Source organism: Mobula birostris, chromosome 29 (assembly GCF_030028105.1).
Source record: "Mobula birostris isolate sMobBir1 chromosome 29, sMobBir1.hap1, whole genome shotgun sequence".
Lineage (NCBI taxonomy): Eukaryota > Metazoa > Chordata > Chondrichthyes > Myliobatiformes > Myliobatidae > Mobula > Mobula birostris.
This window is the reverse complement of record NC_092398.1, coordinates 35,119,880-35,138,191: the sequence shown is the minus strand read 5'-3', so window position 1 is coordinate 35,138,191 and position 18,312 is coordinate 35,119,880. Positions and strand designations below refer to the sequence as shown.

Sequence of the window (18,312 nt, the reverse complement as noted above, 5' to 3'; positions counted from 1 at the left end):
GAGCTGTGCCCAAAATAGCATTGACCCAAAAATTAAATAAAGCCAGCCTGAAATATTTTAATAGAGCTGTGCACAAATTAGATTCAACCCAAAATATTTTAGCACAGATCTGCCACAAATAACAAATTAAAATAGAGTTTTCTTCTCACTCTTAAACTTAGTTCAGATGGTGTACTGAAGCAGCATCAGACCATTTATCGGAGAATTCAGGAATGGAGGATGTTCTTACCTCCTGTTAGGGCTGCACTAAAAGTTCCTTCTTTGTATAAAGAATTTTCAAACTCTCTCATGACCGTCCTGTTCGTGATGCCAAAATTATCGATGCACAGGTTCTTTTAGGAATCCAAGAATGAGTGAAAGCTTGTTGCTTTGCGATTGTTTATTTAAAGTTTAATCAAAGGAACAGAATCACAGGATATGAAACTAAAGGTAAGAACCTTAGGAAAAGACAAAGACCAGATGGTCATCTTTGTAGAAGCTGACACTTTTGTACCAATAAAAACCCACATTCCTGAGGCATAACATGTTTACCACTTAGCTAATGAAGAATGAAAAGGTGATAAACCATTATATTACTTTGCCACCTGTGGTGGTGGTTGTCTCTCGGGGTCCGAGGAAGACTAAACGTTGTGCAGTCATCTGTGGATACATGTGACTTCGGAGCCCGAAGCCCAAAGCACCCATGCGGTTGCAGGTTGGACATGGAATGGCGGTTGTTAGAACAGGTACATACACAGCTTTGTGGCGTCGGTCTCATGCTGCTGCAAGGCGCTGATTTCGGTCATCCTCAAAGTCAGATGCAGCTTTCCTGGTCAGGGCCCGCCACGCAGCCCTGTCGGCTGTGGACACCTCAAGTTGTCGAGGCTGGAGGTCTGCCCATTTGATGTACGATTTCAGATTGTCTTTGAATCTTTTTTTGGGGCGGCCCTGATTGCCACCAGTAGGTGGAGTCTAACACTATGTATGTGAAAAATACAGGTTAAAAATACAACTTACTGAGTATATTCTAGTGTGTCAACATCTTGGAGGATCTATCCCGTACCCAATATAGCGATGCAGTTACAATGAAGATAGAACAACAGCAAAACACAACATTAGGACTTTGATGAGATTTGGTATGTCACCAAAGACACTCACAAATTTTTACAGCACCGTGGAGCGCATTCTAACTGGCTGCATCACCATCTGGTATGGAGGGAGGTAGGGGCACTGCACAGGGTCAAAATGAGCTGTAGAAAGTTGTAAACTCGCTTAGCTCCATCGTGGGTGTCAGCCTCCCCAGCATTCAGACATCGTCAAGGAGCGATGCCTCAGAAAGGCAGAATCCATCATTAAGGACCCCCATCACCCAGGACATGCCCTCTTCTCATTACTACCATCGAGTAGGTAGTACGGGAGCCAGAAGTCACACACTCAGTGACTTAGCAACAGCTTCTTCCCCTCTGCCCTCTGGTTTCTGAATGAACACTGAACCCATGAACACTACCTCACCACTTACTTTTCTCTTTTTGCACTACTTGTTTAATTTAACTACTTTATACATATATAAAATTCTTCGTTATTTACAGTTCTTATTATTATGTATTGCAATGTACCGCATAACAAATTTCACGACATTTGCCGGTGATATTAAACCTGATTCTGATTCTGATCAGCCATGATAGACTCAATGGTCTGAATGACACAATTCTGCTCTGACGTCTTACGAAGTTTGTGAAGGAATACCATCCCCTGTACGCTGAACTGACACTTGTTTCCATTGTTACCTGCCTCCAGGATAAAGACTTGAAACAATATTTGGAGGATTGTGGGAATGTCATAAACATCCACAATGTAAAGGTGGGTACGCAGCCAAAAGAAAGAGATTTGAGATTTCAGGGTTACCTGTTCGTTGGGGTTACCAATGTAACGCTGGGAAATGGGACGATAGCACAATGGGAGAGGGGTTTGAGATTTCAGAGTTACCTGCTCGTTGGGGTTACCAATGTAACGCTGGGAAATGGGACGATAGCACGATGGGAAAGGGGTTTGAGATTTCAGAGTTACCTGCTCGTTGGGGTTACCAATGTAACGCTGGGAAATGGGACGATAGCACGATGGGAAAGGGGTTTGTTCAGTTACCTGCTCATTGGGGTTACCAATGTGAACGCTGGGAAATGGGACAATAGCACAATGGCAAAGGGATTTGTTCAGGGTTACCTGCTCACTGGAGTTACTGGCGTTAACACTGGGAAATCGGGTGAAAGTGTCCTGACCACAATGGGCTTCTCTGCACTACTCCAATGAGCAAATATCCCTGCAAATACCAGCAGTGCTAATTGAGAAAGATCATGGAGAAATTAGCAAATGCCATACTGATTCTGTATTGTTTCTGCTGTGGGAGTGCGTGATGGGATAATGTGGAGGGGCCCTCTCTGTGTCTGACCCCAGGAGTCTGTGATGGGACAGTGTGGAAGAAGTTTCATGTTGTATCTAACCCCAGGAATGTGTGCTGTGATGGTGTGGAAGAAACTTCACTCTGTGTCTGACCCCAAGAGTGTATGATAGGACAGTGTGGAGGGAGATTCACTCTGAGTCTGACCTCGGGAGTGTGTGATGGGATGGTGTGGAGGGAACTATGTATCCGACCCCAGAAGCGTGTTATACGATGGTGCAGAGTCTAACCTGTGCTGAGACAGACCTAGCAATGATATTCCACGGCTGGACGACCAAATTAACTCAGAAGCAGATTTTACTGCAGCAGGGTTGTGTGGCTGGGTTGACTGATATTGTCTGTGTTCTCGCAGCTCTTCCTGTTCCAGCTGCTGCGTGGCCTGGCGTACTGCCACCACAGAAAGGTGCTACACCGGGACCTGAAGCCCCAGAACCTGCTCATCAACGAGAAAGGAGAGCTCAAGCTGGCCGACTTCGGTAGGTGAAGGACGGGTCTTCACGACTCAGCTACTGTGGACACCTAGTGCATGTTGCATGGGGCAGATCTGCACTATATACCCCTCACCTCTGCTCCTGGACAGGGGGTCTGGCTCACAGGCGACTCCAGCCCTCTGTCAGAGTTGCAGTGAACTGCCTACTCTGTGGGCCTGCTCACTCGTCTGTTCAGCGCATTGGCAGAGGGGATAAGGGTCATCTTTATTTGCCAAATGCATTCAGAATTTGGTGTGGTGTATAGATCAGGGTGCAACATGCAACGAAAGACAACAGTGTTTAATCATTATAAAGAATTTAAAAATTAAATAAAAAGTAAAGATAGAAGTACAGGCAGTGTGTATAAATAAATAAATGGTTTTGGTTGACCATTGACTCTGACGATGACAGGAAACCTGTGCAGGAGAGTTTTTAAAGCGGAAAAGCCGTTGCACTGGGGCTATTCCACTCTTAACCTCAGAAGTCTGACTGCAATGGTACAAACAAGTGTCACACAAACTGGGGTCTTCCTTGGTTGCAGTGGCTGACCATGACGTCTTCTGTGCCGCGTCACGCCCTTGGCTCACCACAGGGCATTGCCGTCCCACCTTTCTGGCCGTTGGATCTCACTGTAGGTCTCATCCGCCCAGTTGGCCAGGGCTGACTTTGCATGCTGGGATAAGCACGTCTCTATCTCACTGGAGTGCGAGGCCGCCACTACCCTCAGCTGGCTTAGCCCGCCTGTCGAAGCAGTGGACCGGGCTGTGGCCACTGTCATATGCAAACCGCTACTTAGAGCCACAGGTGAGAGCTGAGTGTCTGAGACCAAAGGTGAGTGAGCTTCCTCAGAAGGAACACAACAAGCCTCTTCACCAGAGGTGCTTCCCCTCCCTGGACACTCCACACTTTACTTTATACTATTTTGTTGCCAAACAATTGATACTAGAACATACAATCATCACAGCGATATTTGATTCTGTGCTTTCCGCTCCCTGGATTACAAATATTAAATATTAAAAGTAGTAAAAATTAGTAAATATTAAACATTTAAATTATAAATCATAAATAGAAAATAGAAAAATGGAAAGTAAGGTAGTGCAAAAAAACCGAGAGGCAGGTCCGGCTATTTGGAGGGTACGGCCCAGATCCGGGTCAGGATCCGTTCAACAGTCTTATCACAGTTGGAAAGAAGCTGTTTCCAAATCTGGCCATACAAGTCTCCAAGCTCCTGAGCATTCTCCCGGAGGGAAGAGGGACAAAAAGTGTGTTGGCTGGGTGGGCCGTGTCCTTGATTATCCTGGCAGCACTGCTCCGACAGCGTGCGGTGTAAAGTGAATTTACACCCTAAATACGAAATGTATTTATAATGCAGTGACTGCGGTAATAGATGGAGGGGCTGGGGGAACTAAATAGAATGGTTGATCAGATTAACTGCCTAGGGAGAGAAATTTGTAAGATGATGTGAAGTTTTTAATAGCCGTATAGTGCATTCTAGAAGAGAGCTTTTGGAAGAGGCATTTTGCACGGTGGGTGGTGATCACAATGATTTTTCATGCCTACCACTTTGTCCTGGACACGTGTAATCCTGCAGTGGTGGTAGACTGCAACCAGTGATGTCTTCTGCTGAGTCAATAGCACAGTAACCAGGAACACTGGGATGGGACAGCAAGAACAGGCAGCACTCTGACGCGTTGGTTAACGTAGTGCTTCACATTGCCAGCGATCGCCCCTAGGGGTTTGACTCCCTGCCACTGTCTGTAAAGAGTTTGTATGTTCTCCCCATGACCGCATGAGTTTCTTCAGGGTGCTCTGGTTTTCGCAAGCATTGCAAAGACATTCAGGTTACTTGGTCACGGGTGTGATTGGTCAGTGCAGGCTCAGTGGGCTGGGAGGGCCTGTTAACATGCTGTATGTCTAAATAAATTAAAAATACTAAATAACAATCCGGTACTAGTGGGCAACACAGTAGAGTAGCAGTTAAAATAACACTTTACAACAACAGCAATCTGGGTTCAATTCTTGCCATGTCTGTAAGGAGTTTGTATGTTCTTCCTGTGACCACATGGGTTTCCTCCAGATGCTCTGGTTTACGAAAGCATTCCAAAGATGTACGGGTTAGGATTAATGAGTTGTTAGCATGTTGTGTTGGCATTTGAAGCCTGGCAACACTTGCAGACTGTCACCAACATAAAACTTATCTCTCTGTATATTTTGATGTACAGTTGACAAACATACCACAAGACATAGGAGCAGAATTAGGCCTTTCAGCCCATCGAGTCTGCTCCAGCATTCCATCATGGCAGATCCCAGATTCCACCCATATACCTGCCTTCTCGCCATATCCCTTGATGCCCTGACTGATGAGTAAAAGATCAACTTCTGCCTTAAATATACACACAAACTTGTCCTCCACAGCATTCCACGGATTTACCACACTCAGGCTAAAAAAAATTCCTCCATAAATCTGTTCCAAAGGGTTGACCCTCAATTTTGAGGCTGTGCCCTCTAGTTCTGGATAGGAAACATCTGCTCCACATCCACCCTATCCAGTCCTTTCAACTTTCAGTAGGTTTAAATGAGATCAACCCCCCCACACACATTCTTCTAAATTCTAGTGAGTACAAGCACAAAGCTGCCAAATGCCCCTGATATGTTAACCCCTTCATTCCCAGAATCATCCTCATGAACCTCCTCTGGTCTCTCTCCAATGACAACACATCCTTTCTGAGATATGGGGCCCAAAACTGTTGACAATACTCCAAGTGCAGCCTGACTAGTGTCTTATAAAGCCTCAGCGTTATCTCTTTGCTTTTCTCCTTGAAACAAATGCCAATATTGCATTTGCCTTATTTACCACAGACTCAACCTGTAGATTAATCTTCTGGGATACTTGCACGAGGACTGCTAAGTCCCTCCACACCTCTGATCTTTGAACCTTCTCCCCAATTAGGTAATAGTCCGCACTATTATCCCTTTTACCAAAATGCATTATCATGCATTTCCCAACACTGTATTCCATCTGCCACTCTTTTGCCATTCTTCCAATTTGTCTAAGCCCTACTTCCTCAGCACTACCTACTCCTCCACTTAGCTTTGTATCATCTGCAAACTTTGCCACAAAGCTAACAATTCCATTATCTAAATCATTGACAAACAATGTGAAAAGTAGCGGTCCCAATACTGCCTTCTGAAAATCCAAGTAAGTGACATCTGCTGCCTCTCTTTGTCAACCCTGTTTGTTATTTCCTAAAAGAACTCTAACAGATTTGTCAAGCAAAACTTCCCTTTACAGAAACAATGCTGATTTTGACATATTTTATCATTAGTCTCCAAGTACTTTGAAACCTCATCCTTAAGAGTAGACCCCAATGCTTTCCCAACCACTGAAGGCTAATTGACCTATAATTTCACTTATTTTGCCTTCCTCCCATCTTAAAGAGTGGAGTGACATTTGCAGTCTTCCAGTCCTCCGGGTCCATGCCAGAATCACGTGATCTTGAAAGATCATGATCAATGCCTCCGTTATCTCTTCAGCAACCTCTCCCAGGACTCTGGGATGTAATCCATCTGGCCCAGGTGGCCTATCTACCTTAAGACCTTCGAGTTTGCCTAGCACTCCTTCCTTGATAATAGCAATGGCACTCACCCCTACTCTCTGACACTCACAGACCACTGACATACTGCTAGTGTCTTCCACAGTGAAGACTGATGCAAGGTACCCATTAAGTTCATCTGCCATTTCTTTGTCCCTCATTACTACCTCACCAGTGTTATTTTCCAGTGATCCAGTATCAACTCTCACCTCCCTTTTACTCTTTTTATAAACTGAAAAACTTCTCGTATCCTGCTTTATGTTATTGACTAGTCTGCCCTCTTATTTCATCTTTTCCCTTCTTATAGCTTTCTTAGTTGTCTTTTGTGAGATTTTAAAAGTTTCCCAATCATCCAACTTCCCACTCACTTTTGCTATCTTACATGCCTTTCCTTGACTGTTACACAGTCCTTTGCTTCCTTTATCAGCCACAGTTGCCTACCCCTGCCATGTGAGAACTTTTTCCTCTGTGGGTCTTATCTATCCTGTACCTTGTGAACTATTTCCAGAAACTTCAGCCATCTCTGCTCTGCCATCATCCCCACCAGTATCCTCCTCCAATCCACCTAGACATGTGGGTTATGCTTTTCCCTCTCAAATTGCAGCGTGAATTCAATCATATTATGATCACTGTCTCCTAAGGGTTCCTTTACGTTAATATGATCTGGGTTATTACGCAACAGCCAATCTAAGATAGCCTTTCCCCGAGTAGGCTCAAGCACAAGCTACTCTAGAAAGCCATCTTGTAGGCATTCAACAAATTCCCTCTCTTGCAATCTGACACCAATCTGATTTTCCCAATCCCCTTGCATATTGAAGTCCCCCATTACAATTGTGACATTATCCTTATTACATGCCTTTTCCAGCTCCCTTTGCAACCTCAGCGCTGCATCTTGGCTACTATGTGGAACCCTATATATGATTCCCTTAATAGTTTTTTCACCTTTGCAGTTTCTTAACTCCACCCACAAAGATTCAACTTTCTCTGACCCTATGTCACCTCTTTCTAAAGATGTAATTCCATCTCTTAGCAACAGAGCTACACCACCGTCTATGCCTGTCCTTTCGATACAAAGTATATATAGGCATCCGTTAGTCTCGTGAGACCATGGATTTGCGCCTTGGAAGGTTTCCAGGGCGCAGGCCCGGGCAAGGTTGTATGGAAGACCGGCAGTTGCCCATGCTGCAAGTCTCCCCTCTCCACCCCACCGATTTTGTCCAAGGGAAGGGCACTAGGGCCGATACAGCTTGGCACCGGTGTTGTCGCAGAGCACTGTGTGGTTAAGTGCCTTGCTCAAGGACACAACACGCTGCCTAAGCTGTGGTTCGAACTAGCGACCTTCAGATCACTAGACCAATGCTTTAACCACTTGGCCACACACCAACACAAAGTATATCCTTTGATGTTAAACTCCCAACTATGCCCTTCCTTCAGCCAGGACTCAGTGATGCCCACAATGTTATAACAACCAATCTCTAATTGCACCAGAACCTGGGAGGCCACTAGGGAACAGAACTATTAACCTGAAGTTGAATGAGTCCCATTAGAAAAAGGAGCAGAATTAGGTCATTGGGCCCATCAAATCCGCTTCATCAGTCAATCATGGCTGATTTGTTTTTTCACCTCCTCCCCGTATTCTGAACTCCCTTACCAATCAAGAACCAATCCATCCCAATGACCTGGCTTCCATAGCTACCTGTAGCAATTAATTCCATAGATTCACCACCCTCTGGTTAAAGAATTTCCTCCTCATCTCCATTCCAAAGGCTGTTCCCTCTGGTCCTAAATTCCCCCACTGTAGGAAATATCTTCTCCATGTCCTTTCCTTCACTACCTTGGAACTTGAAGTTTTAGACCTAATTCTGCTCCTGTGTCTTCTGGTCTTATGTCCGTATCCTTCCCATTCTCTGCGTGTTCATCTAAGAGCCATTTCAACACCTCCAACACCCCTGGTAGCACATTCCAAGTACCTACCTCTCTGTGTCAAAAAAAAAACCTACCTCTGACATCTCCCCTAAAATTTCCACTGCTCACCTCTTCTGGTACTGGCCATTGCTGACCTGGGAAGAAGTCTCTGGCTATCCACCTGCTATCTGCCTTGTATCATCTTGTACACCTCTGCTAAGTAGCATCTCATCCGCCTTCTCTCCAACTAGGGAAGCCATAGCTCGCTCAATCTTTCCTCATAAGACATGCTCTCTTGTCTAGTCAGCATCCTGGTAAATCACCACTGCACCCTCTCTAAAGCTTTACTTTACTTTACTTCACTTTATTGTCGCCAAACAATTGATGCTAGAATGTACAATCATCACAGCGATATTTGATTCTGCACTTCGTGCTCCCTGGAGTACAAATCAATAGTAAATATTAAAAATTTAAATTATAAATCATAAATAGAAAATAGAAAAGGGAAAATAAGATAGTGCAAAAAAAACTGAGAGGCAGGTCCGGATATTTGGAGGGTACGGCCCAGATCCGGGTCAGGATCCGTTCAGCAGTCTTATCACAGTTGGAAAGAAGCTGTTCCCAAATCTGGCCGTACATGTCTTCAAGCTCCTGAGCCTTCTCCCGGAGGGAAGAGGGACGAAAAGTGTGTTGGCTGGGTGGGTTGTGTCCTTGATTATCCTGGCAGCACTGTTCTGACAGCGTGCGGTGTAAAGTGAGTCCAAGGACGGAAGATTGGTTTGTGTGATGTGCTGGCTGTGTTCCCGATCTTCTGCAGCTTCTTCCGGTCTTGGACAGGACAACTTCAATACCAGGTTGTGATGCACCCTAGAAGAATGCTTTCTACAGTGCATCTATAAAAATTAGTGAGGGTTTTCGGGGACAGGCCAACTTTCTTTAGCTTTCTCAGGAAGTAAAGGCACTGGTGGGCCTTCTTGGCAGTGGACTCTGCTTGATTTGACCAAGTCAGGTCATTTGTGATATTGACCCCGAGGAACTTAAAACTTTTGACCTGTTCCACTTGCGCACCACTGATGTAAATTGGGTCGTGCGGTCCGCTACTCTTTCTGAAGCCAACAACCAATTCCTTTGTTTTGCTGACGTTGAGGGATAAGTTATTGCCTTTGCACCATGCCACCAGGTTCTTAATTTCCTCTCTGTACTCAAACTCATCATTACCCGAGATACGGCCTACAATTGTTGTGTCATCAGCAAAGCTTCCACATCCTTCCTATAATGAGTCGGCCAGAGCTGAACACAATATTCCAAGTGTGGTCTCACCGGGCTTTAATAGAGCTGCAACATTTACAGGCTCATGAACACAATTCCCCCATCTAATGAAGGCCATAATTCCTCTTTACAACTTTGAGGAATCTATGGACGTGGAACCCAAGATCCCGCTGTTCCTCCACCTGTGAAGAATCCTGCCATTAACCCTATATTTGTTCTTGTGTTACTTAGGGTTGGCCCGGGCAAAGTCGGTTCCAACTAAAACCTATTCAAACGAGGTGGTGACTCTCTGGTACCGGCCCCCAGATGTCTTGCTGGGATCCACCGAATACTCAACACAGATAGATATGTGGTGAGTAGAGAATTAATACATTGACAGTTGTGCACACCAGTGTGACAGAGACTTAATACATCAGTGCAGGTCTTTCAATACATGGGTGAAGCCCACTGCCGATGATTACTGATTTTTCCCATTACATGGATGGTGATGTTCACCTATGCAGTACAATACCAGTTCTGACACTGTACAACACTGGGGTACAGTACCGGTGAGGACGGGTCTGTCACTGTATAACACTGGGGTACGGTACCGCTGGGGACAGGTCTGTCACTGTGTAACACCAGGATGTGGTACTGGTGGGTATGGATCTGTCACTGTATAACATCAGGGTCAGAGAGAGGGGGAATCATTCTTGGGAAACGGGGAAGGGAGAGGGGAGGGAGTGGGAAACACCAGAGAGACATTCTGTAATGATCAATAAACCAATTGTCTGGAATCAAATGACCTTGCCTGGTGTCTCAGGGCTGGGTGTGTCTGCACCTGCACCATCCCTCCCCCTCCCCCTCTGCCCCAGGCACCTCTTGTCTGCCACCTGTCCCACATCGCTCCCTCTGTGCTCTACCCTCACCACTCCCAACATCCTTTCTCCCACAAGATTTACAGACTCGCTCTCCGCTCTATGTTGACAAATACAGTACTATGGAAAAGTCTTAGGCACCCTAGCTCTATATATATCTCTGACTTTTGCATAGTACTGTATGTCAGTGATAAATAAATATGAATCTGATTGAAGGGTGGGTGGGTGCTGTTACTCTGCATGGGTTGTGTGTGTCGTGACAGAACAACAGGGAGGGGAATGGGTTGAAGATTGGATGAGGTAATTATGCAGTACACAAGGCCGCTCTTCTGCGGATTTGATTCCCTTTGAACACCACGTGTTGTGTTTGTGAGACTAACTCTCTGCTTGTTCCACTGTTTCAGGGGTGTGGGCTGTATATTTTATGAGATGGCCACGGGGCGTCCGCTGTTTCCTGGCTCCACCGTGGAGGAAGAATTGCATTTTATATTTAGGGTATTAGGTGAGAATCCAGCTGCCGTCCCTCGAGTAGTCTTCACCTCAACCTTACCCCCACCCCCCTTTTACCCCTGCCCCTTCAGTCCCTGTCACAGACTGAAATTCCCAGTGACCACCAGCTCTCCCCATCTCTGTCCTGTCAGGAACACCGACAGAAGCGACGTGGCCCGGGATCCTGGCCAACGAGGACTTCAGATCGTACAACTACCCCAAGTACCGGCCAGAGCCTCTCGTCAATCACGCGCCCAGGTACATGCCAATGCCCGAGGGGCCACTCCCCACCTCCTCGCACCCCCCCCCCACCCTCAGCTTAATTGCAAGGGTTTGGCCTTGACTGCACTGGCCTGAATAAGCACCTTTCTCTCTTGCAGACTGGACCCAGAGGGGCTTGATCTCTTATCAAAACTACTGCAGGTAAGGAGGGAACTTTAAATGGTGAATTGGTTGATTATTGTCCTGTGAAAAAAAACCTGGTTTTGCATGCAGTTATTTTACAACATGGTAAAACATGCGAATAAAGTGTTGCAGTTACAGAGAAAGTGCAGTGCAGGCAGACAATAGGTACAAGATCATGAGGAAGATTGTGAGGTCATACCCATCACCATCATCATATGCTGTGTTGTATGAAGTAGGCGATCACGGTCTTTCTTGTCCTTGGCAAATCTTTCTACAGAAGTGGTTTGCCATCACCTTCTTCTGGGCAGTGTCTTTACAATACTGGTGACCCCAGCCATTATGAATACTCTTCAGAGATTGTCTGCCTGGCATTAGTGGATGCCTAAATACCTAACCGAGACTTGTGATATGCACCAGTTGCTCGTACGACCATCCACCACCTGCTCCCATGGCTTCGCGTGACCCTGATCGGGGGACTAAGCAGGTGCTACGCCGTGCCCCAGGATGACCTGCAGTCTAGCTGAGGGAAGGAGTGCCTTACACCTCCTTTGGTAGAGACGTATCTCCCCCCTCACCACCCTTATCGTACTAAGGAACCACTTAATAGTCCGATAACAGTAGGGTAGGTGCTGTCCTTCAGCCTGGTGGTACGTGCTTCAGACTTTTGTATCTTCTGCCCAATGAGAGGTGAGGAAGAAGAGAGTGGGGTCTTTGATTATTCTGGCAGTAAGAAGTGTAGACAGAACTTATGGAGGAGAGACTGGTGTCCATAATAAGCTAAGCTGTGTTCGCAACTCTCTGCAGTTTCTGGCAGTCATGGGCAGAGTAGTTGCCGTACTGAGCTGGGACGCATCTGGATGGGATGCTTTCTGTGGTGCATAGATGAAAATTGATGAGACTCAGTGGGGATATGCCAAATTCCTTTAGCCCCTGAGGAAGTAAAGGTGTTGGCGAGACTTCTTGGCTGTGAGATCAACATGGCTATTGGTGATGTTCATACCTAGAAACCTGAAGCTCTCGTGTAACAGCGTACCTGTGATGCCACTTTCATAGTTCAGGGAATGCGGTGGTCCCTGGGTGTGGGGACTGGTGTGGAGAGTCTGCTGTAATGTTGCCCCTTCAAATAGTGAGTGGTCACCATGGGACAGGTCACTGCTCATTCAGTCTGACTGTGACAGACTTCAAGCGCCCCACTCTATGTTGAAGGTACCGGGGTGGGCATGTTCTCTTCTACTAGACAGGCTGTGACTGCAGCTCTCTGAGTCATCTCTTGTCCCGGATAGGATGCTTTCAGAATTTGCTGAGGGTCAAAGGGGGCATGCCAAGTGTCTTTAGCCCTGCACTATCTCTTCTCCAGATGGACCCGGGCAGTTGCCCTGGGAGTGTGTTGAGGGAACTCAGATCTTGCCATACTTGGATTGAGGATATGGTGACAAGTACTGAGCAGACCAAGTACTGGGCCATTGAACTCAGAATCCAACTCAGGTGATGTGGGAAATTAAATTCAAGTGGTTAAATTGTCCCACACCACCAGGTTCAGGAACAGTTATTACCCTCCAACCATCGGACTCCATCAGCATGGACAACTTCACTCACCTCAACTCTGAACTGATTCCACAACCTTAGACTCACTTTTAAGGATTCTATAACCTCATGTTCTTAGTATTAATTATTTTATTTGTATATAATAATTATTTGTTTCTTTTTGTATTCACATAGTTTGTCTGCTTTTGCACATTGGTTATTTGTCAGTCTTTGTGTGTAGTTTTTCATTCATTCTACTGTGTTTCTCTGTTCTACTGTGAATGCCTGTGAGAAAATGAATATATGGTGCATATATGTACTTTGATAATAAATTTACTTCAAACTTAAACAGGGTGGTGAGCATGCTTAAAGTAAGCTGTGGGATTTTATCAAAAACCCAGCTTACTGGATGATGGATGATTCCAGACCCACCCACCTGTTTAAGGATAAGTGTCAGGGACACCCTGGGGCACCCACTTCTGACAGATGGGTGAATCGGAACACTGGGGACCAGAATGCGCCAGAAGCCTGTTGTTTAAATTATCGCTAAGCTCTAGATTTAAAGTTACTACATACATCCAAACATATAGTGAAATGATAACAACTGCAGGATGTAGTGGACACATTCCGGCTCCAACATAACATGTTCACATGTCCCCACAGAACACAATAAGCAACAAAGCAATAACAGCAAAACAAACCCTATTCGTCCCTCCCACACACAGTCCTCAAACTCCAGACAGGCCTAGAGGCCTACGGGTCTCCAGTCTCCAACAACAAAACAAAACAAGGTTAAAAAAAACACGCGCGCGCGTGCACACACACACACACACACACACACACACACACACACACACACACACACACTCACTTTCAAAAGGAACTGCTTATATCCTATACAGTTTACGAAACACTGCAGGGAGCACAGCAAGTGTGAGCTCATCAAAGCCCTTGATAACTGAGCCATAATTTTCTCTCCCAGTTTGAAGGGAAGAAGAGGATTTCAGCGCAACAGGCCATGAAACATCCACATTTCCACAGCCTGGGCGAGCGGGTCCACAAGTTACCTGATAGTGAGTGCTTCCTGTATTACTGATCCTCTGTCCCTGAATTGTGCTGTATTCCTTACCCTGTCTCTTTCTTCCAAACTGTCTTGTAATGTCCTGGTGCTTCCAGGGAAGTTTGCGCATCACGGCAGTGTGGCTGTTAGTGTTTCAAAGGTACATTTAATGTCAGAAATGATACAACATACATCCTGAACTGCTTTTTCTTCGCAACCGCCCACAGAAACAGAGAAGTGCTCCAAAGAATGCCGGCTGGTGACATAGTGGCATCAGCGCCGGACTTCAGAACGAAGGCTCCTGAGTTCGAATCCAGCCGGCTCCCCGGCACGCTTTCCATCCGTGCTGAGTTGAACATCGAGCTAGCAACTTGACCTCATAAAAAAGAAATTGCCTGCTACAGAAACATCAACAGCAAAAAGTTGATGGCCTATGCTCTCTCGTGAGTTTAAAAGGCAATTTCCTTTTTCCTCCAAAGAATGAACGACAGTTAAATGTTAGACCCCAAAGTCCCCTCCCCAGCTCCCCTCCCTCCTGCATGTAAGTGGCAGCAAGCAATAATCCCCCACCCCCCACCAGCAAAAACAAGCATTGGCACCCGCCACCAAGCACTCAAGCATGAGCAAAGCAACAGCAGACACAGACTTGCAGTACCCCAAGGACTTCATGTTTCACCTGGTACTCAGCATACCACAGGCTCTCTCTCTCACTCCCTAATAAGGGAGAAAGAGCTGTCTCTTTTTTCACAGCAAGCGGGGAGACATCACAAACAACTCGCTGGTTTACGATGTTAAAAGTCCGTTACGTTGCTTTTTTCGATTCTGTGCCCAAAGGTCTGGGCACACAGCCGTAGATATTCTGACTCCCCCAACGACACACAGGTCTCCTGCCGTGACACCAACCTTCAACCCACCTGTCTCCAGAGCCCCGAACTCCTAGGCCTCCAAAGCTGAGCTGGACTCTTAGGCCGAGCTCTTGACATGCCGAACAACGGCCAGTTATGAAACCCCGAGAGCGGGTCCCATTCCTACAAAGAACCATACTCAGGGGAAAATAAAGATATTAAAGATGGAAATAGAGCTGTTTCCGAAGATGCAAGGAAAGGGGTCGCCGTTTAGCGCCATCATCACTCTGCTCTGCCTCCATGTAACTATAACAGTGCTGGCAAGACAGGTTCAATTCTTTCCGCTGTCCGTAAGGAGATTGTATGTTCTTCCCGTGACTGTGTGAATTTCCTGCAGCTACTCTGGTTTACTCCCACATTACAAATACGTATGGGTTAGTAGATTTATTGGTCACATGGGTAAATTGGGTAACGTGTGCTCATTGAGCCAGAAGGGCTTGTCACCATGTCATCTCTTTAAAAATAAATAAGAATATGGGTCTCGGACTCACCTCGCCTTCTGCTGCTGATGGAAACACTCCTTGTGTCAAAGCCCCGCTCTTCAGAGGATGTAGACTTGCACTACTCTTCCTGCTGCAAGGAAGCGAGGCTTCTGATAAGTGTGAGGTGGCTCATTTTGGTAGGTCAAATATGATGGCAGAATATAGTATTAATGGTGAGACTCTTGGCAGTGTAGAGTATCAGAGGGATCTTGGGGTTCGAGTCCATAGGACACTCAAAGCTGCTGCGCAGATTAACTGTGGTGAAGGAGGCATACGGTGCATTGGCCTTCATCAACCGTGGGATTGAGTTTAAGAGCTGAGAGGTAATGTTGCACTATATAGGACCCTGGTCAGACCCCACTAGGAGTACTCCCCCACTATAGGAAATATTCTTTACATATCCACTCTATTCAGGTCTTTCAGTATCTGGTAGATTTCAGTGAGATTCCACCCCCCACCACTCCCAAACACCTCGTCCATAAAAGATAGCACAGGCCCAGAGACGTCAAACGCTCCTCATACATTAAGCCCTTCATTCCCAGGACAGAGATGTATTTAGTGCACATTTTCAGTGTAAGTGTGATTAGTAGAACATGTGAGAAGAGGAGAATTGTTTCTTTGGAACCAGTTAGGTTATGGATGTCCCCTGGAGGAGTTCCCCATTAGAAAATGGGGCTACAGAGGAGGCAGATTGTAGGAAACATTAGAATCGGGTCAATTATCACTGACATGTCATGAAATTTGTTATTCAGTGGCAGCAGTGCAGTTCAATTATTGTAAATTACAATAAGAATATATTAAAATGCAAAAAGAGAGCAAACTAATTCAGTAGTGTTGATATACCCATGGAAAATTCAGAAATTTGATGGCGGAGGGAAGGAGCTATTTCTAAAACATCTAGTGTGCACCCTGAGGAACCCGTACCTCCTCCCTGATGATAGTTATGAGAAGAGGGCAGGCCCTTAATGATAGATGCTGCCTTTTTGAAGCATCACCTTTTGAAGATGTACTTGATGCATGAAGTCGGTGGAGTGGACAATATTCAGGGATTCATCTTCAAATCTGAAAGAATTCGCCACAGCTGTCACCGACTTCATCAAGACCTGTGTAGGTGTACATGTGCCTTTGAGAACATACAGACATACTCAAACCAAAGTCGTGGATGAACCAGGAGATCCGTGGTCTGCAGAAGGCTAGATCTGTGACATTCAAGACCTGTGTGATCCAAAACTATACAAGAAATCCAGGTACAACCTATGGAAGTCTTTTTTAAGAGTGAAAACAAATATTCTGATTGAAGTTAGAGAGGGAATCAGATGCACATCAGCTCTGGCAGGGTTTGCAGGCCATTACTTCCTACAAAGCAAAACCTAACATCATAAATGCTGTAATGCTTCACTCCCAGATGAGTGCAATGCCTTTTATGCTCACTGAAAGGGAGAATAAAACTGCATCTGTGTGAATCCTTGCAGCATAGAGTGATCCTGTGATCTCTTGTCTTGGAGGCCGGTGCCAGGACATCTTTTATGTGGGTGAACCAACTCTCGCAAGGTGTCAGCCCTGATGATGTACCTGGTAGGACACTGAAAACCTGTTAACCAACTGGTGGGAATGTTCAAACGCATCTTTAATCTCTCACTGCTGCCGTCAAAGGCTCTCACCTGCTTCAAAAGGCAACAATCATATGATTACCCAAGAAGAACAGGGTGAGCTGCATCAATGTCTATCACCCGGTAGCTCTCACATCTACTGTGATGAAGTGCTTTGAGAGGCTGTTCATGGCTAGGATCAACTCCTCCCTAAGCAAGGACCCGGACCCGCAGCAATCTGCCTATTGCCAAAATAGGACTACATCAGATGCAGTCTCACTCTCCACCTGGCCTTGGATCAGCTGGATAAAAGGTGATAGAAAGTCAAGGATCATCTGTGTGCCAAAAATCCCACGAAGGGTCTAATATTGCCCTGTTCCGGGTTGGGCTGTGTCTCCCTTCGGGAGGAGCGTGGAAGTGTCTACTGGGCTGCCTGACCTTGTCCTCTCTGTTGTTTTCCTCCCCTCCCCCACCCCAAACTGCAGCTACGTCAATATTTGCACTAAAGGAGGTCGAGTTACAGAGCGACTCTGGATACAGATCAACCCTGCTCCCCGAATCTGGTGCGCAAGCTGAAATTACGAGGGTGCCGGGGGCGCATGAGTAAGGTGGGGGTGGGAGGGGCAGAATTTCAGGGAGAAGGGGAGCAATGGTTGTCTCCGCTCATCATTGCGTGCAGACTGCTTCACCGGAACACCACACTGCAGGAGGGGGAATGGAGGGAACACCACACTGTGAGAAGGGTGTTGAGGAGGGAGCACTGCACTTTGCGGGAGGGGGTGGGGAGAGGTAGTGAGGGAAGAATGCTGCAATGCAGGAGGGGAGCATGAGAGACAGTGAGGAGAAAATGCCACGCTGTGGGGAGAGATTGCCGTGCTCTGTGAGGGACAGTGAGGAGAGAATGCCAGGCTGTGGGAAGGACAGTGAGGAGAGAATGCCACACTGTGAGAGGGACAGAGGGAAGAGAATGCCGCACTGTGGGAAGGACGGTGGGGAGGGAGCACCGCGCAGCAGGAGGCTACGGGTGGCTTCGAAGTCCAGGCTGGTCAATATTGCCATTTGCAGGCAGCAGGCAGCACCAGCATAGCTGGCGAGCAGACCCAGCCAAGTTACCCAATAGTTTTATTGAATTATTTATTTAGTGACACAGCACAGATTAGACCCTTCAAGCCACATTGCCCCAGAAACCCCCAACAGACTCAATTAACCCTGGCCTAATCTCAGGAGAGTTTACAATTAACCTACCCACTATGTCTTTTGGACTGTGGGCGGAAACCAGGGAAAACCCATGCATTCCACGGGGAGGACATAGAGAGACTCCTTACAGAAC

The 18,312-nt window shown here is 46.4% G+C and overlaps 1 protein-coding gene across 1 annotated transcript in view; it reads left to right on the top strand.

Moving 5' to 3' along the window:
* Nucleotides 1-18,312, top strand: part of LOC140190274 (cyclin-dependent kinase 17-like) — a 124,617-nt gene that overhangs the window by 102,352 nt on the left and 3,953 nt on the right. The window contains 8 exon segments of the mRNA XM_072246859.1: nucleotides 1,777-1,839; nucleotides 2,787-2,910; nucleotides 9,903-10,023; nucleotides 10,933-11,030; nucleotides 11,170-11,275; nucleotides 11,398-11,440; nucleotides 13,929-14,019; nucleotides 17,468-17,545. Coding sequence (XP_072102960.1) covers nucleotides 1,777-1,839; nucleotides 2,787-2,910; nucleotides 9,903-10,023; nucleotides 10,933-11,030; nucleotides 11,170-11,275; nucleotides 11,398-11,440; nucleotides 13,929-14,019; nucleotides 17,468-17,545 — 724 coding nt within the window.